General features: G+C 36.4%; 2 protein-coding genes across 8 annotated transcripts in view; one reads left to right on the top strand and one right to left on the bottom strand.

Moving 5' to 3' along the window:
• Window positions 1–25,801, top strand: part of LOC117782253 (calcium/calmodulin-dependent 3',5'-cyclic nucleotide phosphodiesterase 1) — a 92,810-nt gene that overhangs the window by 31,143 nt on the left and 35,866 nt on the right. Inside the window, exon 1 of one of the 6 annotated variants that reach the window (XM_034619299.1) lies at window positions 13,231–14,007. The exons of 1 other annotated variant lie outside the window; for it this stretch is intronic. In XM_034619299.1, coding sequence (XP_034475190.1) covers window positions 13,485–14,007 — 523 coding nt within the window. In that variant the 5' untranslated portion in view covers window positions 13,231–13,484. Of the gene's footprint in view, window positions 1–13,230; window positions 14,008–25,801 lie in introns of those variants that run through there. 4 more of the 6 variants (XM_034619297.1, XM_034619295.1, XM_034619296.1 and 1 more) reach the window with 4 other exon arrangements.
• Window positions 19,655–25,216, bottom strand: LOC117782255 (maltase 2-like). Of its 2 annotated transcripts, XM_034619303.1 has the most exons (7): window positions 25,115–25,216; window positions 23,171–24,341; window positions 22,964–23,114; window positions 22,018–22,213; window positions 21,813–21,953; window positions 19,903–19,986; window positions 19,655–19,846 (listed from the first exon to the last, which is right to left on the bottom strand). In XM_034619303.1, exons 2-7 carry the CDS (start codon window positions 24,308–24,310, stop codon window positions 19,732–19,734), a joined length of 1,827 nt encoding a protein of 608 aa, XP_034475194.1. In that variant the 5' UTR covers window positions 24,311–24,341; window positions 25,115–25,216; the 3' UTR covers window positions 19,655–19,731. The 2 variants fall into 2 exon arrangements, with proteins under 2 accessions (XP_034475194.1, XP_034475195.1); XM_034619304.1 differs by lacking the exons at window positions 19,655–19,846; window positions 19,903–19,986; window positions 25,115–25,216 and adding an exon at window positions 21,527–21,739 and having other exon boundaries at window positions 23,171–24,347.

Raw genomic sequence — 25,801 nt, 5'->3', positions numbered from 1 at the left:
TTAACGCTCTTTGCTTTCACGTTTTTGTTGTGATTGGCAACGGCGTTTATCTAATCAATAATCGCAAAAAATGTCAAAATAGCAAACGTGCTAAATCTGTGGGGACAATGACAGTGACAAGGACGAGCCCCATAGTCCCCAATTGCCAAGTTCTAGTTATGGCAGTGTGAACGAACGTGCTTGGGCCTTAAAAACAAACCAAACAAAGAAGAAACCAAAAACAAAACAACAACAAAAGTTCATTCGGCGTGTGAGTGTGTGTGTGTGTGAAAACTTTTAAGCAAACAATTGTGTGGCAGCACTCGACGGTCTAATAAAATAAACCCACACACATAGACAATGATAGAGAGAGCAAGGGAGAAAGTAAAAGAGAGAGAAAACAGCTACTAACAGCTAGCCGAAAATTGACAATATTGATGACTCTGGTGGTTCACTTGATAATAATAACATTTGTGGTTCTTTCGCACCACCAAAACTTGATCAACTTTTTGTCCGCGTGGCATATTTATGTGTGTGGGGAACACGGCCTTGCACTGAAATTGAAGCCGCTTAATGGCATTGAGACTGACACTGGGAGAGAGACACTGCGGACAGAGGTCAGCCCAACTCTCTGGATTTTATTTTTGTTGCCCCATTCAACTGCGTTTGATTTTTGTCTTTCATGGCATAATCACTTCAATCAGTTGCGACAAACGAGTCAATTTTGGACAAGAGTTAATCATAGAGGCTGATGTGATCACTAAATGGGGTAACCAAAGGTGTTATTATCGATAACTAAGCTATCGAAGAACACTAATCAATATCCCAATTTGAATTTTTAGCTATATATTTTACTAAAATAAATATTAAAGACTTATTAATTACATTAATTTATTTAAAATATTTTTACTAAACGTCTTTATATTATATGATCATTTTTCGATTATCAGTTTCTTAAATTCTTCAAAAACATCTCAATAGCTTCCTTATCTTCTTAATCTTTCACTTTTTGCCCAAAACACAATATCATACTCCTGAGCAAAACTTAATAATCTTAAACTACGTATACGCAATACTATTTAAATTTGTTGCCTTGTACATTATAAAGTACTCAATCACATACCAATTCCCAGTCACTTTATGTCTTTTTATCAAGCATACACTCATTTACTTTTAAAGAATAATAAGTAAACTTAAATTACCAAAATACGTATACGTATTCTTAGGCACACAAAAGTTAATGCAGTCTATGCTCAAGAGTACTTTACAACTCAAATAGTGAAAGAATCAACTTTAGCAACATTTATTTCAGATGCCAGCCTGAAGTTCTCTGCCAACTGATGCACTAACAATATGTTTGCTGCCTTAAATCAGGGCGCCATAAAGCTCGAACACAAATAGACAAATGACATACACATACACACGCCTGCCAAAAATCAAAAACTTTAGTAAATGCCTCTTTATACCCCAAACACACACATCACACACACACACACACACTCCGGGTTTTGGTTGCCAACTTTTTGCTGACAATTTGCAACTTTTTTTGCGTCTCAACGATATTTTCATTCATTGCCCTTTGGTTATTGTTATTGTTATTGTTGCTTTTGTTGTTGCGTTCCCTTTCACAATGGTTTCACATTTCAGCGCGCCTAAAACTATGCAACATTTGCTTGGTTGCCTGCCAGTCGCAGGCTTTTAAGCTTCTGTCTCCTTCTGTTTCCCACTTTGCACTCCCTCTATCCCTCCCTTTCTCTGTAACCAAAGCTGCGACGCGTTACACGCGCCTGCCAACCAAACCGTTCGGATAAATACATTTAAAATTTTTGTATTTCGCATTTTGTCAGCAAACAGCAAAGTCCGCAAATTTGTGGCAAGCAAATGTTGCCTGCCACACATCTCACGTTAAAGCTCTCAGCCTGCAATATACCCTTTGCAGGTAGCTTTCGAAAATAGTAATAAAGCACATATGTGTCATATTATATTCTTACTGATTCTTTAGTATTCAGGATAAATTTTAAATTTATTGAAACTGTAACATAATTCAGACTTTTCCATCAAAGTTTTTTAGTTAATACAAATTTCAAACTAAACTCATCATTTTAATGCAATAAAGTCGCTTTACGCTGTAATGAAGCATGATATGTAACAAATTTCAGACTTTGATAACATTTTTATTCGTTTATCTAAATTGGCAACTTTACTATGCAATAAAGCAGCTTTAAAGCACATTAAACCTTTGCTTATCAATATATAATTATGCTATTGTCAACGTTTTAAAACAAATTTAAAGTTGTACAAACAGTGAAATATATTTTCCTTTTTTAAGCTTACAAATTTAAAACAGCTTGTTAAATCTCAATCTAAGCACTAAACTTTCCACCGGAAAGCGTATGCAATATTCCTAAAGTAGCAAGTAAATTTTCAACTATTTTTCTTTAATATAAAGCTGAAAGCTCATTGAACAATTTGGTCTTTCATTTTTGACATTTTCTTTAGGATTTTCTTGTATATAAGTACTTTAGCGGTCGGTGGTTTTTGATGCCACTTTAATTAGCTAAACTTTGTTGTGCGACAGCTGCCTCGTCCTGCCCTATTGTCGTCCTGGGAACTTGAACAGGTGCCTCGCTCAACGAAAGCATTTGAATTGCTAATCTTATTGTTGATTTAATAAGAAAAATCAAATAAATAAAATAAAATAAGATAAAGGAAACACGACTTAGAAGTTTTTGATGATGCTGCAGCAAAAGTTTAACATTTTATAATACAATAAAAAAAAGGAAATACAAATTCTTAAGAATGGGAATCTCAACAGTAATTTGCTTTTAATTAATGCGACGAAATGACTGCCAACTGCAGCCAAGTTGTGACCCCAAAAACTGTAAAGCCATGCAAGGGATTTGTCAAAACTTAGTTGGGAATTTGGATGACTGCCAAACTGGGAAAAACAGTTCACGCTTCTGCAACGATAAACCTGCCAAGGCGTCAAACTCTCGAGCTGAGGCAGTTTTCTGGCTGTTCACTTTATTGAAATTGTGCATTGAAATGGAAATGTGCACATTAAACACAAGCACAAAGCACGCAAGTGTTGCAATATCGCACATACTCGTATGCAAGTATGTTGCATACGTTTTGGGGTCGCAACAAACTTTGTTGCATAACTTTTACACAAGCTTCGAACTCATATCGAATCAATAAAGTATTCACAAGCAGATAAATCGTATAAATCGCCTTAAAATATGCAATAAAATTGGTAGAACATAATTTTACAGCTGTTGGTAAGCGGAATATTCAGCACTCAAGTTTTATGCATTGCTTTTTCAGTGGTTAAGAACGCAGAAAAGCATGTATGTATAATGTATAATGCTACTTTATTCAGGCTATTATAATTCTGTGCATTGTAATTTTCAAATGATTTACAATTGAATTACACAAATGCCAAAGATTCGAACGTGACTCACACTTTTGATTGTTGTTTTTCCTTTTAATTGCATTCCAGCATTATGTAAGAGCCCAGTAAACACAGACATGGCTCTGCTTTCAGGACCTGTCGCTAATAAACTTGATAAATGGCAAATGGCCTGCTCTTGGGCCTTGTCTTTTTCCTGGTCCTGGTCCTGAGCCTGAGCCTGAGCCTGGAAAACCTCTATGCGTCATTTTGAATTTAACGCCATTAGATGTGTGTAAAATGTAGCCGTAAGATTTGAGAAATTGCGCATCATTAGAGTCAGACGGGCCAAGTGGTGTCGAGTGTCGGGCCTTCCGCGTGATTCGGCCAGTCATCAGTAGATGTGGCATAGTAGCATAGAGAGAGAGAGAAAGGGCGAGAGAAAAAGGGAAAGAGAAAGAGAGAGAGTGAAACTAAGAGTTGCGTTTTATTTACCAAAAAACAGTCACAACTTTCGTGTGTGTGGCAAACACAAATACACAACAAATATGAAGCGTATTGCACACACACTTCTAAACGGAAAAAGGGAATAAAAAAGAGGGTGAAAGTGAGGCAGTGAAACAAATAAACGTGGGCATTGAAGTCAACAATGGGGCATGGCTGTCAGAAGTTGGCATATTTGTCAGACGTTTGTCATGACGTTGTTGATTCGCCTGGCATATAACATATGTGACGTAATGCGCTTGTAGACTAGGCAATTACTCCCCCAACCTCTTCCCCATTTGCTTCTCAGAAAATCTGATCAAAGTTACTGCAATTTTCCCAAAAGCAACGCATTTATTTTACTCGTCCAACCATGAAATATAATCATAATTTGAGAATGTTGCTTATGTTTGCAACGCATTGCCAATTGAGAACTTCAATTGCTACTTTGGCTCACATTTCAGATTACGTATACGCACAGTTTGACTCTTGGCAAATATCCAATTTACAAAAGCTTGCGTTCAAGAAACAACACACAGACAATAAACTTTCAAAGTGGCCCAAACACAAAGAAGTTAACTTGTTTTGTACAACTGCAGTTGCCAAGTTGCTTAGTTTCTGCAAAACTTTGTTGAATGACGCATTGAAGTAATTGCAATTAAGTTACAATGACATTGGCTGATATTAAAATTAAATTAATTCCAATTGACAATCAATTCAAGCAGCAGGAAAAGCAACTTCGAAATTTGATGTAGTTATACGCGTTAGTATATGTTTTGGATAAGTTCAAGCTTAAGATTAAAATTGTAATTCACTTTTTACTTATTATATTTTAAAAAGTGCATGGAATTATTTTTATCGTGATCTTAGCATATAATTTCAATAAATTTTATAATATTTCAGTTTTTAATAATGCTTTATTAAGCTCATTTTATTATTATGCCCTTCAAAAGAATTATTCTAATCTACTAATGATGTAATCAAATACTTAAGCAAAAGAGGAGAACTTGAATTAATATTATGAAAAGTAATAGTCATATAATCTTAGAAAAAAGTGTATCTAGTCAATCGAATATATCTGCGCTTCAACTCTTTTCATCTGGAGTTGCAGTTTTTTTTATTTTAGTCCCAAATAGGATTAATCCAACAGTTTCAGCTGGTATCATTGCTTTGCTTAACCAACAGTGAGAACAAGTATGTTGCATATTATGCAAAACCATTTGAACAGTTACAGTTACAGCTACAGCTAGACCAAAGAACGTGCCACATCAATGCCGCTTTGATTTGTCTCTGTAGCAAATAAATTTTGAAGGGGTTGCAGGAAAGAGAGGACGAGAGTACGCGAGGGCACTTGAAAAGTCAGCTGCAGAACATTTCCAGTCAATTGTACAAAAACAAGGCAAGTGTTGAGGAAAGAGAGATTGTAGCTTTAGTTTGTTTTGTTTTGCCACATGAATTCACTGCAGGGGTTGATAGGAACTGCTGATCTAAGGATTGGGTTGGGAATTGAAAGGGGTAGGGCAGTTTAGTTAGTTAGTAGCAACAGCTGCAAATGTAAACAGAATGAGGTCAGTTCTCTGGCTCTGGTGTTGCATGTTGCTCGGGCATTAGGGCAACTGTTGATAGACGTGGACTACTAATCACCAACTGTACTCAACTGTACTGTACTGGCCTCCCCTTAAGCACACACTCACACAAGGACAGACACATGCAGAGACACAAGACAAGAGACAAGCGACAAGCGTCCCATGCATAGACACATGCAAATGAAGCCACAAATGACTTTTAAGTCGGTTCTACATCGTTTCTTGTTGCCCAGTGGCGCCATCTACACTGCTCGCATGTATCCTTTTAAAAGGGTATTATGAGTTTATTGCTAAAGTCTGGCATGCATAATAAATCCAAATGGAAAAATATGAAGCGATTTTCTTAGAATTGCATTCCGCTTTTGCAGAATATTTGATAGTTATAATTAATTAAAACTATTAGTAACTACTAGTTACTAACTAGGCACATATTTCAACCTCTTTAATTGAGTATCTTGATATATATATTCCAAAGGACATTAAATGGGGAAGACCTTTACAAAACCCAGGCATTTTAGTGTAGAACACTTTTTTTATGGTAATAATTCCCTTTTTAGACCCCGTACTTAAAAAAAAGTACAGGGGTCTAATGGGTTTGTTTTAACGAATATGTGCGAAACAGGCAGAAGGAGGCGTGGCAGACCCTATAAAGTATATATATTTTTGATCAGCATCAAAAGCCGAGTCGATATAGCAATGTCCGTCTGTCCGTCTGTCCGACCGCTGTCCGTCTGTATGAGCGCCAAGATCTCAGAGACTATAAGAGATAGAGACACCAAATTTGATATGTAGATTCCTCTATATTGCAGGCAGATCAAGTTTGTTTCTTTTTTTAATCGGACCACTATATCATATAGCGTCCATAGGAACAATCAGTTAAAAATCCAGTTTTAATATGAAAAACATTTTTGTTTAGTGAGATATTTTAACCAAATTGATAGAATATGAATTTAAGTTAGTTTTTAAAAAACCTGTAAATCGTCTGTCTCATGTCACCGTCACCACTATAGTATACATTTATTCGACATTCCACTCAATTGAAGTAAGATCGAATGGATATAATGCCAGCTATGACTGTTTGTAGTGCGAGCGCTAAAATGTAAGCAGTTCTTTTGTTGTTAAAAATCACAATTAATCAGATGTGTTCCAGATATCTTTAAAAATCTTGAAGAAAAATGTTTTTAAAAACAACCGTTCGAAATGTTGGTGTTCCTAAAACGTTAGTATTCAATTTAATAAACATTTCATTTTGTCAAATTTCTCAAGAATTTTTAAGACATTTGAAAGCAATGGTTTTTATATTTTCAGGAATACCAACAATTGCTTTTGGGTTGCTTTAGTGCTGTTAGAGATTTGTAGAACACACATGAATATATATTTAAATAAAGTAACGGGTATCTTGTAGTCAGGAAGTGGACAATAACGTCTTACTGGACTATTCTTCTTTCTCTATACTCTATGCACTGCGTATATTATAAATTATGAATATGCTGCGTCACTTTGATGCGCTCCTTTAGTTCCTGGGGACAATTTGAGGTCGCTGTCAGTGGCGCCCTCCAACCAATTAATTGTCAATCGTCGCATTACAACCTCACCTCTTTCCCCTCGTTCACCCCTTCATGCATATGTTTGCTGGTGAAATAAAGCCATAAAACGTTGTGCAGAGTCAACAACGAGAGAGGTTCGGCCTGGAAAGGGAAAGAGCTGGAAGGATGAATTGAAATGCAAACACAGCCGGGAAAATATTAACGCACGAGTCAGAGTATTTTATTTAGCAGCCGCGTTTGCAAAGTATATAAAAAAATTTTAATAAAGGTACACACGCACACACACTTTCCCAAAAGCCACAAGAGTTTCTTTTTTTTTGACAATTTATTTATTCGTTTAATAACGACATCATCAGCTCACACACACAAACACACACTCATTTATACATACTTTCGCACTTTCATATGAGGCATGTGAGTTGGGGGCGTGGGGGAGTGGCAATGTCTCTGCTCCCAGGCGACAGTAATAAAAATGTCGCTGATTTGACAATGTACTTTATGCTGTGCGACTTTGCAATTCCGCTTTTCCTTCTCTCGCTTCCTCTTCCCAGCTCTCTCTCCCACCTGTCATCCTGTGAGGGCTCAACATATTATGCATTAATTTTGAATGACTTAAAGTTGTCTGAGGAGCCAAGAAGTTGATACGTGAGTCGAGTGTGTCTCATGAAAATTACATTAATAAAACAGAGTCACAGGCAGTCAGCTCATTAACTCAAGTCGCAGACTCAATTCTAGGCTCTAAATGCCAAAAGCAGCAACTTTTGCAACATATCTACCGAATTCCCTAAACCAACTTCTTAACTGGGCTCATCGCTTATGTGTCAATGGTAAAACAAGAAGGCAAACATGGGCTATAAATAAGCAGCTAATAAGGATAATTGCCTTCTTTACAAATTGTCGCTCTCTGGCATTCAAAGTGTGGCCACAACGTTGGGGAAGAGGTGGTGGCGCCATCTACAAGTCAAAATAGTAATAAATTGCTAAAGAAAATTGCGTGGCGCAACAAGAAAAGCGAAACAAGGCGAAAACCTCTCACTGTCGACCATATGGCAAGTGGGCAAGTCCTTTGAATTTAATTTACATGCAAACACATGCATATATCACGAGTGACTACATATGTAATACATGGATATATATACGCTTATATGTATGTACATAGTATATAGGTTGAGAGACAGTCTTATTTATGGTCGTGCGGTGCGGCAAATTAATAATGCGACTTTCTCATTTGTTGGCTCTGAGTTTCTGCCTGTATGTAAATAGAATTTGTGAGCTGACTGCAACTAAATCCGCAGCTGGGGTCCACACCAGTGAACTTGAAGGGCGTAGGCTAAAGGGGAGACTTTCCGAGGGGAAGACAGCGTTGGCAACTAAGTTAAGCGGGGTATGGGTATAGGACCTGCTTAAAACTCAACTCAATCGGTTAATCTCGCTTTCCATTATTAAAATTTTTTTTTTTTTTATTATTTATCATTATTTGACCTATATTTTTATTTTGCATCAAAATTGGAAAGAACTTTTTTTCGATCAATGTCAATTTTTGCCCATATATTCCTTATAACATAGTGTTTTTCGAAAACTTTAAACCGTCATACCTTTGTCTAATCTTGACCGATTTCCTTGTGGAATGTCAATTTTATCCTGTTTTTATTCTGCATAAAAATTAAAAAATTTAATTTTTTTGAATCGCTGTCCATTTTTCCCAAACTTTTCTCTCGATGCTTTTTCGAAAACTTCAAACTTTCATAACTTTGTCAAATCTTAACCGATTTTCTTGCGGAACGTCAAAGCTATCATTATTTGGCCTCTAATTTGATTCTTCATTAAAGTTGAATTATCACTATTCATTTTTTCAATCTTCTAATTTGAATTTTTAATAAAAAAAAAAAAACAAAGTCTTATAAAGGAAAGCAATAAATTTCTGCTATCCGCTTGATCATAATGCAAATATCAAATGTAAGAAAATGTATTACTAAATATGAAGCTAAAATCCCTTGGAATAAGAACATATGTCGTGTGATAAGTTTAGCTTTGCTCGCTTTTTGCACAAGAGCGGCCAACTTTCGCCAGGGGCAAAAAAAAGGAGAGAGAAAAAAATAAAGAAAAGGCAATTTGCAATTGAAATGTGGCTTTGATGATGACAAAAACAAAACCAAACTTGCCCATGTGACTTTAGGGCCTGTCGCCTGTCTGGCTTCCTTTCACATGTCCTTATGCTTCTGATGGCCCCAAATGCTAATGAGCCAACCAACTCGCTGTCCCTTTCGTTCATTCTGTCTTAATATCTAACTATCTTGCTTGCACTATAAGTGTCACATTGTCGTCCTTCGTATGCCAGTTTTAGCTTAAGAGACTAAATTTATTGCCCACTTCCTGTCAGCAAAAGTAAAGGCCTTACAACCTGAGTGTGTGTGTGTGCTGTGTGTATTGAGTACATTCAATTACATGCAATTTCTGGCTGGCTATTGTTTGTTATTGCATACACATCGATCGAATTCAGCTGCCTTCTTGATAAACTAGCTCCAGTTTTGAGTACTGCTCAACATTTTTTTCCATTTTCCAGCTTTTCTTACTTTAAGTCATCTTTTATTTACATCAAAGATGGCGACTGGCGTCAAGCTGGCGCCCATAACAACAACAAAAGGTCCAGCAATATTGCAACAATTAAAATAAGGCGGAAATTGAAAAAAATAAAAAGAAAAAGGAAAAGGATGCACAGGGCAGATGAGTGCAAATGACAACGAAGGCAGAAATGCAGCTCCAGCTGGTTTTATTAAACAATAGTCCTAAAAAAAGTCTGACAACTTTGGGATACGGCTTGTAATTACTTGAAGTCCTAAAAAAACAACAAAACTTAGAGTCAAAGCAGATTCGAATAAATTTGTAAATTCGACCAATTAAGGTGGAACATACATATTCATTAGAAAATTTTCTTTTAAATTTATGCAATTTACAATCAGCATATTGTTGATTTAATGAAATTTTTAAATTTTAAGAGACAACTTAACAAATATATACTTCTACTTATTTCCTTTCTATACTTGCCAACAAAATCTTAACCAAATTACTTTATTTTGAAATGGCAAACATTGCTAAAGTTAATTACAAAATTTAAAGTGTTTTTGAAATTTGTTTAGTATTGGCTCTTACGTTTAAGTTGATTTTCTCTGCACTTCGTGCATCTCTTTTTTCCGAGGGAAATTAGTCATTTCCCTGCATTTACTCCTCCTCCAACAGCCTCCTCTTCCTATCTTCTCGACTTGCTACTTGTGCACATTGTGTATGCGCTTTTAATTATTTGTGTATGTTTCTGCGGCTTTTGTTTTGTTATTGTTTTTCTTCTCTCATCAGCCGTTGTTCTGATGACACAGTCACGTCCTTGGCTGCCTATCCCCTGATCCCTGAGTCATTGTAGGAGCCTCACATTAAGAGCTACATTTGAGACATGCAAGTGACAGCTTTTAATTAAATAATTGACTTGTGCCTTGTTGCTATCATCTGGCAAAACGAGACGAAAGAGACTGACAACTGAGCGCAGAAAAACAAGCAGAGAATTAAAGCCAATGATGCTGGCTGATTAACTGGGCTATCAAAAACAACAGACAATGTCAGTAACTTGACTGGGGTTCACTGAAACTTCTTTTAGCCAAAAATTAAAGAGGGAGAACTATAAACGCGTTTATTTATGCGGGTTGAAAAGTTTTTGTCGACTTGCAGCACAACAAAGGGCTAACAGTAGATATAAATGGCCAAAACTATGCGATGCTGATTGCATACAAATTTTAAATTTATGCCATAAGTTCCCTGAACTCCATAACCAATAACCAGAGCTCAAAGAACCAACCAACGAACATTGACTGGGCTGAATATCCCGATTCTTTGTTTGGGGTTCATCCCTTTGGAAGTTCAACCTTTAAGATAACGCGATTTATGGCCAAGTAGTAGCTACAAAATGCGGCTAATAACTTGTGGCATGTAAGCATTAATGGACTTGGCCATTGATTTCCGCAGCCTCCATTAATTGTGTCGTAAATGCGTTATTGATACATCATTAGGCAAGCGATAAACGCGGCGTAAACGCAATATTACCAGCTAAGACAAACTTAAGGCCTGCTCTTCAACTTAAAGCCACAACTCTTAAAAAATGCTTTTAACCACAAACTATGGCAAGTGGCCAACGACCCACGCAGCAAGTCTAACAAAAGGAATGGCCAGACAACTCAGAGTGTGTCCTGCGAGTGTCCTGCGAGTGCCCTTCTAGCGATGGCAGTAAAAAAGAGGGAATAAAGGCAATAAAAACATAATTAAAATTTGATGATTATCATTCGAAGCCCTCAGAACTTTTGCAAAGTCAATGCAAAAGATTTATTTAAATTATATTTTAAAAGCTCTTTCACCAACCAATAATAACGAACCCAAATTAAGGTACAAATAGTCGCATCTTGTTTAACTTAAGCTGCTTAAGATGTTGTTAAGGTTTCCAATGCCAATTTAAGATAGAACCCTTTTGAAATTGATTCACATTTAAGTTAATCATCATTAATATAAAATTTGAAACATGAATATTAAATTGAAGTGCTTCAATATTTAGAATCAACTTTATATGAGGGAGAATTGCCTATTAAGGGGATGACAGCTCTAGTTTATAATTATATAATGATTCTATTTTAAACACTTTTATTTCTAATAGACTGTTTAAATTTGGAATAGACTTAAGAAGTTTTTAAAGAAACTTTTTAGGAAATATAAATATTTCACGGAAAAGCTAACAACTTGGCTAACAGGATTCGGAGTAGTTGAAAAGGTATCACGTATTGCAATTGACATTTGGCCAACATATTTTCGTGAGCTGATTTGGGCAGAGGGGAGGCAACAATGGCCTTACCAAAAAGGCTTCAAGCCTCCCCTCAGCACCCCTCTGGCAACCACTGGCGAACGTGACGCCTTCAAAGTGTCGCCTCGACTTATTTGTCGTACGTGTCAAGCGCAAAGACATGCAAAAATGGACAGGGCCACACACAACTCGAAGTTTAATATGTAAAATATAGAAATAAAAACTAAAAATAATATTAATCTGCAAATAATTGAAAAATATTTTGGCGTAAAAGTAATCAAGCCAAGTATTAAGGCTTTACATTAAAAATTATTATAATAAAAAATGCTGCTCGACAATAAATAAAAAAAAATGAAAAGCCTTGCAACATTTTCACTGGCATTGATGAATTTTGATAAATGGACAGACATTATGTCAAATATGACAAACTGGCCAACACACACACAGAGCAACACATGCTGCGACAGGCTTGTCAATATTTGTACGATAAAAATCCGAGTCCAATATTGGCCGAAACAATGGCCCGTCATTCAAATGCAAATTCATGGATTGGGTGCAGGGGGACAATGTGAACAGTCACTGTTTTTTTTTGTGGGGTGTGTTTGAGTGGCGAGTCAAATAATTGGCAGCAGCATGGACAAAAACTGCCATTAGAAATATATTGACTAGCTCCAGATACAGCTCTTGTCATCTATTAAGAATCGATTTGAAATTAATTAAGCGATTACTTTGTTTGCAATCTATTATTTGGTATTACAAAGGAAGGTAATTAAAAATTTAAACCTTAAACACATAAACAATTTATGTTCAACAAAAAAAAAATGATTAAATTAAGTATTATTTATAAATAATTAAATATTTATTAAGGAGTTTTAAAGAAAATCAGCAACAGACACATTAAAAATTAATAATTTAAGTTGAATGAAAATAACACAAATAAACGTATTTATATTTATAATTAACTGTGATCAAATTTTTTCAAATTGTTCAGAAATAAATTTTGATATCCAGTCAATAAATATAACAAAACAAATTTTACTCGTAATTATTTAAGCAATTTAAACACTCTTATTTCGTCACTCAATTCCATTTGCTGTAAGACAATTAATTTGAAATGTTTATAAGCAACTGTCAAGCACTGTATCATCTCACGCTGGAGTGTGAAAAAGAGATAGACACAATCACTATATGTCAGAATTGAAGTCATTTTGATGGCATTCATAAAAGATTCGGTTTCAGTTTTGACGTTGCGTTGTTTTCGACGGAATTTTCTGATGTACCACGCTGCGTATGTGTGCTATTTATTTGATAGCACATCCCATGTCCCCTTCTATGTCTCTCTCTCTCTTATTTTCTAACTCACTTACTTGAATTCAGTTCATGTTCATTTCATTTTCATTAATTTCCATCTATCGTGTTTGGTTTTAATTAAATTTTATGTTTGTGCAGACATAAAAGTGGCTCAATATCAAAAAAGTTAAAAGTGAATTAAAGTGCAATCAAATTAAAAATTATACCTAAAAAGTTATTAATTAATTCAACTGGCGTAGACAACAGGCAAATGTATCCAGCATCCCAAACCAATGAAAACGCTACCCCTTGACGCGTAAATAAACGCCGATATTTCGAGAAAGATCCGTTGAAAGATCCGCTTAGACTTACGGAAAATGGGTGACACCTTGGACGAGTCACCGCCTACGCGTCGTGATAAACCGCAAACGTTGAACATTAGCCCGGAGGAGGCTGCAGTTGTAGCTGCAACTGCAATAGATGCTGCCGTCAGCTCCGCCTCTTCGGTCTCCTCCTCCTCCTCCTCCATGCATAATGCGCGCATTCGCACGTGCTTCGAACGGGAACGGGAACAAGAACGGGAACGGGAGCGCGATCACTCCAGCGATGGTCTGACCAAACGGAATGATGAGTTTGTTGGCCTGATGACGCCACCGCGTCGCGAGAGTCTCAACAGCTGCGAGTCGCAACAGCAGACACAAGCGAGCAGTCCCGGCGGCTTTTCCAGCAGCCTCAACAAAGCATTGGGTCTAAGCAATCGGGCCCAAACAGCGTCGAGCAGCACAAGCACCGGCAGGTACTCGTCCAGCAGCGTTGTGGTTGGCGGTGGCGTTGGCAATTTGCCCGGCACCACAACGCGCAAGTGCGTCCTCACGCTGGACGGGTACTCCTATGTCATAGGTAAGGATATGCTTACGTGCACAGCACCTGACACCGCATAAAGCATCTCAAGCACGTAGACAGTCAAACCAAAAAAAATAAGCAAAAAGGATTTTCCTTCTAGGAATAGCCACAGTACAGAGAACTTGACTGTCAGAAACTCTGTACTTATTCTTAAAATCAAAATACAAAAATGAAACAAAAAAAACAAACGAAAAAGATACAAATTATATAAAAATATGGATTCTTAAATAAACAAGTTTCTAAAAAGGTTTTTGATTTTCTGAGTCGGCTTTAATTAGGCTATGTGTACGTTAAAAATAAATCTATTTTAAAATGTACTTGTGGAAAATTGTTCTAAATTACAATACATTTATTAGGGTAATACTTTTTACTTTTTTCCAACTTTTATTAATTTTTGTGATTTAGCACTTATTCATTTGTATTAATAAAATATAAAATGTTTTCCTTTACTGCAAACTTAATAGACCCCTTCTACATTTGAAGCACAGGGTATATACAATAAACGGGCTTAGAGGAAGCTCTAATACGAGTACTTTATTGTTCAAGCTCGAGAGTCACCTTGACGCTTCTGTTGCTCTTTTGTTAAGTGAACTCTGGTTCCGAAAGTCAATCCCCAGCGTTGGGCTTTGACTTTTAATTTCTAACCCGACCTGTCTGTCTATCTCTCTCTATGCATACAGTTGATTCATGCAAACGCATAAAATAATATATATATTTATCTATTTTTGTATCATTTCATTGCAGGTAAGTCAATTCCGAACAAAACAAGAGCTTGAAGAGCAGATTGAATGGTGGCCCAGACCGAGGCCCAGGTACGTGGTCCATTGCAGCATTAAATTGAAAATGAAATTGAATTTCCCCTCAACAAGCTGTGCTATTATAAAACTTGACTACTTTTCCCAGTCCTTCTTCACCACCTTCTTCTTCTTATTTGATATTCCTTTCGCTAACAATTCATTTCGAAATGTTGCTGCCGGAAAATTTATGTGAACGTTTTTATGCTTCTTGCATATGGCCAGAAGCTTGCATGCCGAAAAAGTTGAAAACAACAGCAGATTGCGTATACGACGCGTGGCCTAAGTGAACATTTCAGAAAGTACAGCAAATTGAAAACGTTTTGTCAGGTTTCTAGTCTGTTAGCCTGGCTATGGTAGGTGACTGACAAGGCTGCTGAACAACTTTGATAGCAAGGTTTGTACTACAGAGGCTGGACACATGTGTAAGCATTGCCTTTGTCTGTTTGACAACTCTTTCTCTCGCTATCTCTATTTTTGTCTCTAACAAGTTGTGGGGCATCGTTTACATGACACAATACAATTTGGAAAGAGCCAGTATCAGGTACGACAATACCTGTAGTACGCAGCTCTCGACCAGCTGTTTTCGGACTAATAAACTACCACAGACCACAGCAACTTTCCCCCCACCTTTTTGTGTGTGTATTCGTGTGCATTTTAGATAAAATTCATGAATTGAATTTGAGGTCCAATGAGTTTTTAGAGCCAAAATGAAAGGTAGAAAACTAATCCCTCGTAAATTGCCGTTCTCTCTGTGGGTGTTGCGGCAATATTTCAGCTAAATGAACAAAGTCAATTTTTGGCAGCCCTGCAGTGTGATATAAATTTTATATGGAATCTACATAAAATATTTTCAAATGGTGTTTTCCAATTAGAGAAATAAATTAAATTCGCTATTCAGTTTAAAGAATCACAAAAGAACTATGTAACGCAAGTGTTAAATATTTTTTACAGATAGAGTTAGACAAGAAATTGTATTGCAAAAAATATATATACATATTTTATGGATACTTTTTTTTTTTAAATTAATAATAAGGAAAAAATAATGTTGCAGTGAATTTAAAATTCACAAAAATAAAATTTAAAATCAACATTTAAAATTAAAGTTAAAGTTAAAAAATGCAATCCATTATTTAGTCCCAGACAACAATAAAGCGTTGCCAGTTTGCTTGAATGTAATTAAAATTTCAACTTTGGGCTTAAATAAATAACTAGAAATTATTGTTTAACTGAAAGTCTCAGTTCCAGATGGTGAATTATGTGCTTTTTGCAGGACCGTTGTGTCACGTAGCGGCAACAAATTGTGAGCCGATTTGGGACAATGCCACAGGAGCCCGAGGGCATGTCTACGGCCACGCCCACCGCCCATTGCCGGCTTAGAGTCAAGTGACGATGTGGCGCGATGTCCTTTAGGGTTAAAATTTATGGGCGCTGCAATATTTTGCAAATATCCGTAGCATATCCTGCGGCGACAACGACAACAACAGACAAACAACAATGCAATAAATAGTCAAGTGTTTTGTGTACGGTGTTGGAGTATGTCCTTCAATTGACATATTACACTTGTTGTTGTCCTGGTCGCGGCCGCTTTGTCTCTTTTCAGTCACAGACAAGGACAAGGACCACGACGACAGTTGTCTGGCCGCGAAGCGACAGTCAGAGTCCCGCTTGGCTGATCAAGCGGCTTGAACGACAAGTTCAACTTATTGACAGCATCCAAAATGGAAGGGGGCAACTTAATTGATGTGCTCTGTGTGTGTGTGTGTGTGTGTTTGTAGCTGAAATTGGGAAAAAGGAAAGGGTTAAATGGCCCATTTGGTTGCGGTTCAATGAATTTCCACAGGCATTGGCTAATTTATTAAAGAACAAAAGCACACCATAATAAAAATGCGAAAAAGGATGTTAACTGAATTTAGCAGCTAACAAGGTTTAAAGGCAAGCCGGAAATTGTTTCTCAAAGTTTGCTGCATACTTTCAGGCGCGCATAAATTCACGAGCACAATAAAAAAAAGCATTTGCCAACTTGGCGCTCATAATTTAAATGCCTCTTTGTCTTTGACTTAGCCTCGACTCAACTCAACTTAGCTCAGCTCAAAGTGACCTTCCCAATTTAGCCACAGTCTTAAGCAAGCCCTTTGTGCAAATTTGCATAAATTCCAGTCATTGAGTTAAACGGACAAACATTTCATTGCATATTTCTCACAAATGGCAAATGTCAGTCCACATGAAAATTTATTGTACAACGGAAAGGGTAAGAAATTGGAACAGCTTCATTGAATTTGCATGGGCCAAAAGCTTAAAGGGATAATGTATGCAACTTTTTTTAAAAAAAGTTTTTATTCGCTTTTGCTTACACGTATTTGCCCAGCAGCTGCTCAATTGCCAATCAATTTGGTTTTTACTCTCAGAGGGCTGCGTTTCAGACTCCACAACTGGCCATCAAGTGACAACAAAGGCATAAAAAAATAAGTTAAAATAAAAAATAAATAAAATAAAACAGAGACAGTGACTGAGAGATATAGACAGAAAGTAAGAGATTTTCTGTAAGACAAGTTATCCTGTATTATATTTTTTATAGATAATCTTTAATTTTTTTCATCAACATGAAATATTTTTTTTTTCGATAATCTTATATTTATTTTTTTTTCTTTCTCTTATTAATAAGTATCCTTCTCAATCATTCTAAAACTTTCTGAATATATTGTTAAAGATTATTAATATATATTTATTAAATATTAAATCTATAAATAAAATATTTAATAACACCTTGATCGTCTTTTGATTTTGAGAGATCAACGACATTTTGCAGGCTTCTTAACAACCCTTAAAATTCCTTTCATGTTAGCTGGGTATCAGGCTTGAAATCAATTTTAAACCAAACACATTATACCCTTTTTTGCCCATTTTTAATGGGCACAGGGTATAAAAATGCTTTGAGACATGCAGTTGATTATCAATGTTGTAATGAAATTCTTTTTAATTAAAAACAGTTAAAACACGGCGCCAGCTTCGCGACTGTCTGTGAAATTTATGAAGCCAACGGCTAAATGGCCAAAATGGTGTTGCCACAAACAGATATCTCAGCACACAGACACACACGCACACACACATACACATACACACATGCAAAGGTAAATGGTTCACACACTGAAATCTGCTGAGCTGAATTTGGCCAATTGGCTGACGCATCTCGTTACTGCTCTTTCCCCTTCCCCCTCCTTCCACGCCTCGGGCTGTTGTTCAAACCTCACGGTACGCGTCGCGTACTGCCAATTTTCCTAGAACTGCTCAAAAATTTGTGCAACATTTAGGCCCAAAGGATTCAGCACGTACGTGTTTTGTCCTTGTCGGGACTGCAAATGTCAAAGAACAGCCGCCAGACAATCCGACGTCGTTGTCCTCATCATTGTACGCAGCTTGCATACAATTCAGTCAATTTGGACATATATTTCAGCAAGTATTTGTGCGCTCTAGTTAAATTAAAAATTTTTTATTTCTGTAAGTATAAATTTGGAAGATATGCAACAATTAATTTCTCATCTAACCTTAAGGCTTATTATTAGAAAAATTAAAAGTCTACGAAGCTTTCCGTATTCAGAAGTAATTAAGGTTTATTTGAAAAAAAAAAAAATAAACTAAAATAATATCCACGCCTATTAGATTTAATTTTATTTTTAAAATATCGATAAATTGATAAACCTAAGTGTAACCTAAATTAATTAATTAACTTCAGCTTTATACTCTCAGAAAACAATTTCAAGATGTTAATTTCTAGTCGATAAACTTATTTAATTAGAATCCTTCTAAATGTCCACATCAATTATGTGCTCGTATACTTGATGTTCTTGAAGCTTAGTAAGAAATTTATCAGAGATTCGAGAATTTGTTTAAATATATATTACTTGGAATAAATATATGAAAAGACTTATATTCTGGAATACTTGGAATAAAAGCTTTTCTAAAGCCTCTTCAGCAAACTGGTTCAGCGAATGCTTAACAAGGACTTCAATCAATTTACAACATGATTTAGCAATAATATTTACTAGAACACTCATATTATAATATTATTTAAGCTCGATTAGCACTCAGAGATGCACTCAATTCAAGTATTTATTTTACAAGTACATTGCATTAAGTTCAATCAATCCACGAGTCAGAAAAACACAGTTTTTTTAACATTGTCTGCTTAATGTTTGAGCTCCGGTTAATTTGCAAGCAGCTGACAGTAATTCACTCTTTCTCTCCTTCTCTCTATCTCTCTCTCTATCTCTTTCTATGAGCAAGGCAACAACGCCGCTGCCAAGTTCCGGCAATCAGTGTGGCAACAAGGATATCCACTTGCCACTCAACAAGGCGTTAAATTTACACTGGCAACTCGTTGTTGTCAGTTGGCAGCTGCTGCAGCTTTCCGTTATATCTCCTTCACTTACATTCCAGGACTTAAGCAATCGAAATTTACAAACAAATTGAATAAAAATTATACTTGGCACTTTTAGCTGCATCTTTGTGACTAGTTTTTGCTCACAAATTTAAGCCAAATTGATGTTTAAGAACGCAAAGAGATAAAGAAAGTGAAGTATAAACTAAAGATAAATGATTGAAGCATTTGTAAGGATTTTAGAGTAGTTATTCGAATTGCAGCTGTAATTAATTCAAAGTTAGTTGAAAATTGTGCGGGCATAATATCGATATCCATTGAGTGAGCAATGTTTTTAACAAACCATTTGTCTGGTAATTTTCAGGCACCATTTGACAGCGACTACCGGAAATTTAATTCCATATCCCACCAACAACCACAAATTCCAGCCGTCGTCGACAACTGGTAATGACAGTTAAGCCGCTGAGCGGTCTATTGTTGATTATGCTGTTACTTTATTAATTAATCAATCAATCAGTTGGCGGGAGAAGAATCAATGCATCAAAATTGCTAATTGAAATTTACTTTAGTCCATTTGTGACGCCACAAATTGTACATTAGCAAAGCCACCAGCACCACATTAAACGACTTGATAATCTGTTTAATCATTTGTCGACGTTGTGCACTAAAATGAGAATTTAAAGATAAATAATTTACAAGCCATTTATGTCCAAATCTGACCTCATAATCACATGCTCCCTTAAAACAATGCCCGAGTGGGGCAGAAGTAACATCTGTTGGCTGCCATTTCGATTGCTGTAGTCACTGAACAGATAATATTTAATAATAATAATAATAAAGTTAATAATAGCTGGGAATGATAGCTAAAAGTGGACAAAAGTATATGAAAATTACTCTAAGAAGTCAGTGACTATGAATGTGTTTAACGTGGCGTATGAGCAATGTGAATATATAGTGAGTGCTGCTGAGAGCGCTTTAAACTGCATAACAAACCATCTGGATTGAATTTAGCCTTATTTTTAGTGGAAAGAAATTGTTTTTTTTTTATTTACAATAATTTGAACCGATTATAAAGCGTCTCATTGAATATGGCACGTTTGATTCATTTGCTCTTGCTCAAAGAAAATAGTTCATTATTTTTTAAGAAGCAGTACTTTGATTAACTTTTGCGCTTACTTCCTCAACATTATTCTGATTTGTACTTAGACAATGCAAAACAAAAAAAGAAAAAGAAATTAAATAAATATTTGAATTAAAATCTATAACATTATGTAATCCCAAAGTCCGATTCGTAATTAGACAAAGCATAAAAAATTGAGAAAAATAATAAAATTAATTTTAAAATTAAAATCTATATGTTATTATATATACAAAAAAAAGAAACCACAAACACCTATATTAATACTCTGCAGAAATAGAGAGAATCGCAAGTATTTTGAACAACCTAAAAATCAAAGTAACTGGCTATTATATCAATTTGATATGCAATTCCATTCAGTATTTGACGGCGCGTTAATCAAAATTCAACCTACTGGCAGCCATATAAAGTTTTAAAATGACTTCGTTGAGAAAGTTTTGACCAAGCTTTCGGTCTTGGCAAATTGCACAATAAGCTTACTATTTAGCCCCTCTGGCACTCTAATACTTGTACAGCTTAATGCATAACATTTGAAACTTTACAACTTTTGCATAACATAAAAGACTGAAGACTTGTAACACCCTCAGACCCCCTCCCCTCTCTCACCCGCACCAACCTTCTTTTATATCCTGTTCCGTTGCCCATTTGCACTGCGACAGTTCGCAAATCTCTGTGTTGTGCTCCATAAATCTTTCAAGTTCGTGCGCTCGACCACATGAAAAATTATACGCGCTATGAAACGAACAAACTAAAAAGAATAGATGAAAAAACATACCACCACATGGTCACTTTTAAATGCTCTTATTTTTTTTGAAAACGTAACTAAAATCAGTTTAAAACAAAATAGAGCAAGTTAAGAAAATTGCTGTTTTAGATTGTTAAATCAAGTACTAATTGTATCTATTAGATTCATTTGTCCCTATGATATTATAGGCCAACATTGTTATACAAATTGGCAAGTTTATTCAAGAGAATATCTTTTATATTCCAGCTGTTCGTTCTGATCATTTATGACTCATTGAATGAGTAACAAATTTCATTAGAAACTTCAAGCATGTTCAGGAAGAGTATTTACTCTCGTATTATTTAATGTTGGCATTGGCAATGGCTTGGGCAAGCTGCCAGGCGACCTCATGGCCAACAACGAAGCGTAACACTAAAATTGAATCTGTAATAATTTGCAATAAATGAAACTGCTTCTGGAAATTTAATCCAATTGATTTACGAAGAGAAAATCATTAATTTTCATGTCGTGTGATTTTTTATTCAAGCGCCTGACAAAAGCAACTGAAATGCAATTAATGATTTTAACAAATCGTGTATGTTACTAGGGGAATCTTTTAGGATTATGTCTCGAGCAGTCTGCAGATGAGACCCTCGTGGGCTGCCAAAGCTAATGCACTGCTGGAAAGCGCTTGTCTGTGGGTAGAGGAAATGTAGGAGATGAAACATGGAAGAAGTTAATCGTCAATGCAATTGACAGTCAACTTACCCAGGCTCATAAGTGGAATCCACACCAGCAACTTCAACAATTAATTGCTGAGGACGATTGATGAAATCGGTGAGATTTACAAGCTGCTCCTCATCGCTCACATTGATAATGGTCACCAAAGTGTTGTGGTCCTTGAGGGTGCTAAGGAAAATGTATACTCATTTTAAAACTATTGCAATAATCTCTACGACCAATTTGCACCTACCGTTTAAAAGCGAAGACAGCTCGGGAAAGCGGCTCAATGCTAAAGCGTCCACGTCGCAATACGGGCAATTTACGCAACTCAATGAGAGATTTGTAGACCTTGTAATGACTTCTATCGGCCAACTGTTGAGACTCCAGATTAAGCTCGGGATAGTTGGCATTTACAGGCAGCCAGGTCTTGTCAGCGCTTGAAAAACCTGACAGTAAAATAAATTTGAATTAAACGACAACTTTAACAGATAACAAAAGATGTAAGTGAAAAAGTTAGTCAGAATATAAGAAATAGATCATTAAAATACACAACACAAAATTTAATTCCAAATTTTGTCTTCGGACCGATTGTTCCTAATAATAATATAATATATATTATAATATTCTTTAAAATATCGTTAGGTATATATGTTTTCTTAAAGGGTGAGTAAAAAAACTCACATATGTAAGCTTTTTAGCGAAGTTATTTTCAAATGACTGCACCTACCTCGAAGATAACATTGTGGTATATATTGTAAAATATTGTTAAATGCTTTAGATTGAGTAATTATTTTTTGATAACGTTAAAAAAATTCAAATTGTAAGAGTACAATTGTTTTCAGAATAGAATATATGCGTAAAAGTTAAAATTGATAGTATTAACATAATTTTTAAGAAATGAGTTTTTTTATGTCATCAAGTTGCCTGTGGTAACGCCCACTAATATAAAACGATTCAAAGTGAAAATAAATGTTTGACACCCCAAGAAAAAAGTTGGGGCCGAAAGTGTTAAATAGATTTTTGAATTTTTCCAAATTTGATCAGTTTTAATACAAATACTAACAATTATGCCATTTTGTGAAACAGAAAACTTATTATATATCATACTAAACCTTCATTTTGATTAGTGACATATAATAATATTATCGTAAAGATTATAACAACTGCTTCAAAAGAGCGCACTATTTTCGACTTACCCGCATTTTTGGAATTGCTCCATTGGAAAGGTGTACGCGCTGGATCCCTAGAAACCTTCTTAAAGTCCAGTTCACCAGCATTGCGTGCTGGCGGATCTACAGTTTCCTCCCAGGTTATCTCAAGGTTGTCCTGCATGCCCAACTCCTCGCCCTAAAGCAAATGGGATGCTTAACCCTTTGACCTTTCGGCAACGCATTCGCACTTACATTATAGGTAACTGCGACGCCGGGAAGCGTCATCAGCAGCATGTTCATGGCATCGACACTGTCGGTGCCAAATCGTGTGGCGGCACGGGGATTGTCGTGGTTGCCCATGACCCAATTGGCGGCATGCCCACGTGGCATATAAATGAGCCACTTTTCCACATTGTAGACAAAGTCTCGAGCATCCGAATCGCCGTTAACATTCGAGATGAAATTAAAGTTGAAGGGCAAGTGCGAACCGCGCACTCCATTGGCATCCTCATAGTAATCCGCCAGTTCCCGCAGTCCGGCATAAGCCTCAGTCATCATAATGCGAGTGCCTCCGGTCGGATGTTTGGCGGTGTAATCATCCAGCAGCTGCCGCCAATGTTGCACCATGTCCAACACCTCGGGTAAATCTTTGGTGTGGATGTGCTCCGTATAATCGTAGGAAAGCGGATCCACCGACTTCCCCGAAAGCGGTTCATCCGATAGCGATTCGCTTTCAAATAAATGATTCACTGCATCAATGCGAAATCCGGCCACACCTTTGTTGAGCCAATAAAGCAGCACATCATCCATTGCCTGCACCACCGCAGGATTACGGAAGTTAAGATCCGGCTGCTCCTTGGTAAACTGGTGTAGATAATATTGCTGTCGTTGCTCGTTCCATTCCCAGGCAGAGCCATAAAATACAGACTGCCAGTTGTTGGGCACCTGTCGCTGCCCCTCTTCATCCAGCTGACCATCCGACCAGATATAGAAATCCTCATAGCCTGCTTCTCGGGCTGCCGACTTCTTGAACCATTCATGCTTATCGGAGCTATGATTCGGCACAAAGTCCAGTATAATCTTGATGCCCAAACTGGAGGCCTTGTGGACCAACTGCTCGAAGTCTGACATGCTGCCATACTCCGTTTGTATGGCCATATAATCGGATATATCATAGCCAAAGTCCACCATTGGAGACTGGAAAATGGGACTCAACCAAGTCGCCGTAATGCCTGTGTCAGCCAGATATGGTAACTTGGAGATTATACCCTGTAAATCTCCAATGCCATCGCCATTGCTGTCCTTAAAGGATCTCGGATAGATCTGATAGAAGACCGCATGCTGCCACCAATCGATAAAGTCCTCCGTTTCCGTATTCAACAGACTGGACATAGTCGGATCGGGCGCCTTTATTAACAGCAGGCTGGAAAGTAGAAGTAGTTGGGTTGTTGTTGGACTTAACATCGTGCGAGGCGAGTTTGTTGACTTGACAGCAACTAAAACCGAAACTCCAATTCAGTTCGGTTTTATAAAGTCAACCACAATCTGACAGTCGTATCATTATGACAATTTCTACACTATTAACTCGGAATTAAAATGCTCTGATTATTTATAATTGTAATTGGAAGCACCAGACGGCGTCATTCATCATTAACAGCATCAGATTATAAACTAATAAAAAACAAAACTGTATGGGAACTAAAGCCAGCTGTTGTGCACGGGATGCTGATCACAATCTATGCATGCAATATTTATACCCTGTTTATATTGTAAATGGGTAGGTTCATTTCAATACATAATATCTTCCAATGGATCTATAATTTATATACAGGGTATTTGTCAGTCGCTCAAAGCTGTCTGAAGCATACTTATTTGTTTCAAATATTAAAACTGCTTTTTTCCAAATAAAATAAATTTTAATTTTTATAACGAATCTTTTGCACATAATTGTAGCCTTTGGCTACAGTTAGGTTTTTGCAACGTATAACAAAAGTTTTTAATGTGCCTGAGCTTTAACAAGATATCTCTCTCTCTCTCTCATGCTATCTTAGTCAAACTTTCTATCTCTCTGCTCTACTCTCCGCCTCCCACTCACAAGCTTTTTCTGCACGTCCTCTCTCTCAGCCTCTTGCTCTTGCTCTCTTAAACTGATTTCAGTAATAACATAAATGTTTATTCTTGCCGTACATTACCTACCACAATTTCTTGACTCACACTAAAATTAAAACGCAAAAATTTACTTATGTTTATTAAAATTTAACAAAATTCGGACTGAAACACGTCCACACAGCGAACAGCAGCTGCGATCAACTGAAAGCTCGGGGTGAATTTTGCCGATGAGCACAGCTGATAAATCACCATAAGCTTTCGCTCCACATACAGTCCACAGACAGCATCCACACGCCGTTTGCCAAATAAATCACAGATGAAAACAAAAAACCTGCACATTTATATTTGTGATTGTGTGCATAAATATAAATATGCAATCACAGAGGGCTTTTAATTACACTTAACAACAATTTATCTGCGGCAGTCAGCAACGTTGACAGTTATGAAATATTTTGGAGAAAGTGCAACAACAACAAAAAGCACGAACAGCAAAGAGACAACAACAAGTGCTCTCAATTCAATTAAAACGCTCAGAAGCGTATTTAAGTGTTAAATAATATGACAATTTAAATGAAATGGAAATTGAAATGAGTTTTCAACAATGTGCAGCTAAGTAGACATAGCTGGAAATTAATTGCAACTTTATAAATATAATATTAATAGTCATACATATAAGTGTAATAAAAATTTAATTTCAAGCACTTCTTCTTTGATTTGTAATTTATTTTAGCAACTTTCAATAATCATAATGATCGATTAGTTAAGGTAAAATTT

Source organism: Drosophila innubila, assembly GCF_004354385.1.
Source record: "Drosophila innubila isolate TH190305 chromosome 2L unlocalized genomic scaffold, UK_Dinn_1.0 4_B_2L, whole genome shotgun sequence".
NCBI lineage: Eukaryota > Metazoa > Arthropoda > Insecta > Diptera > Drosophilidae > Drosophila > Drosophila innubila.
This window is presented reverse-complemented; position numbering and strand designations above follow the sequence as displayed.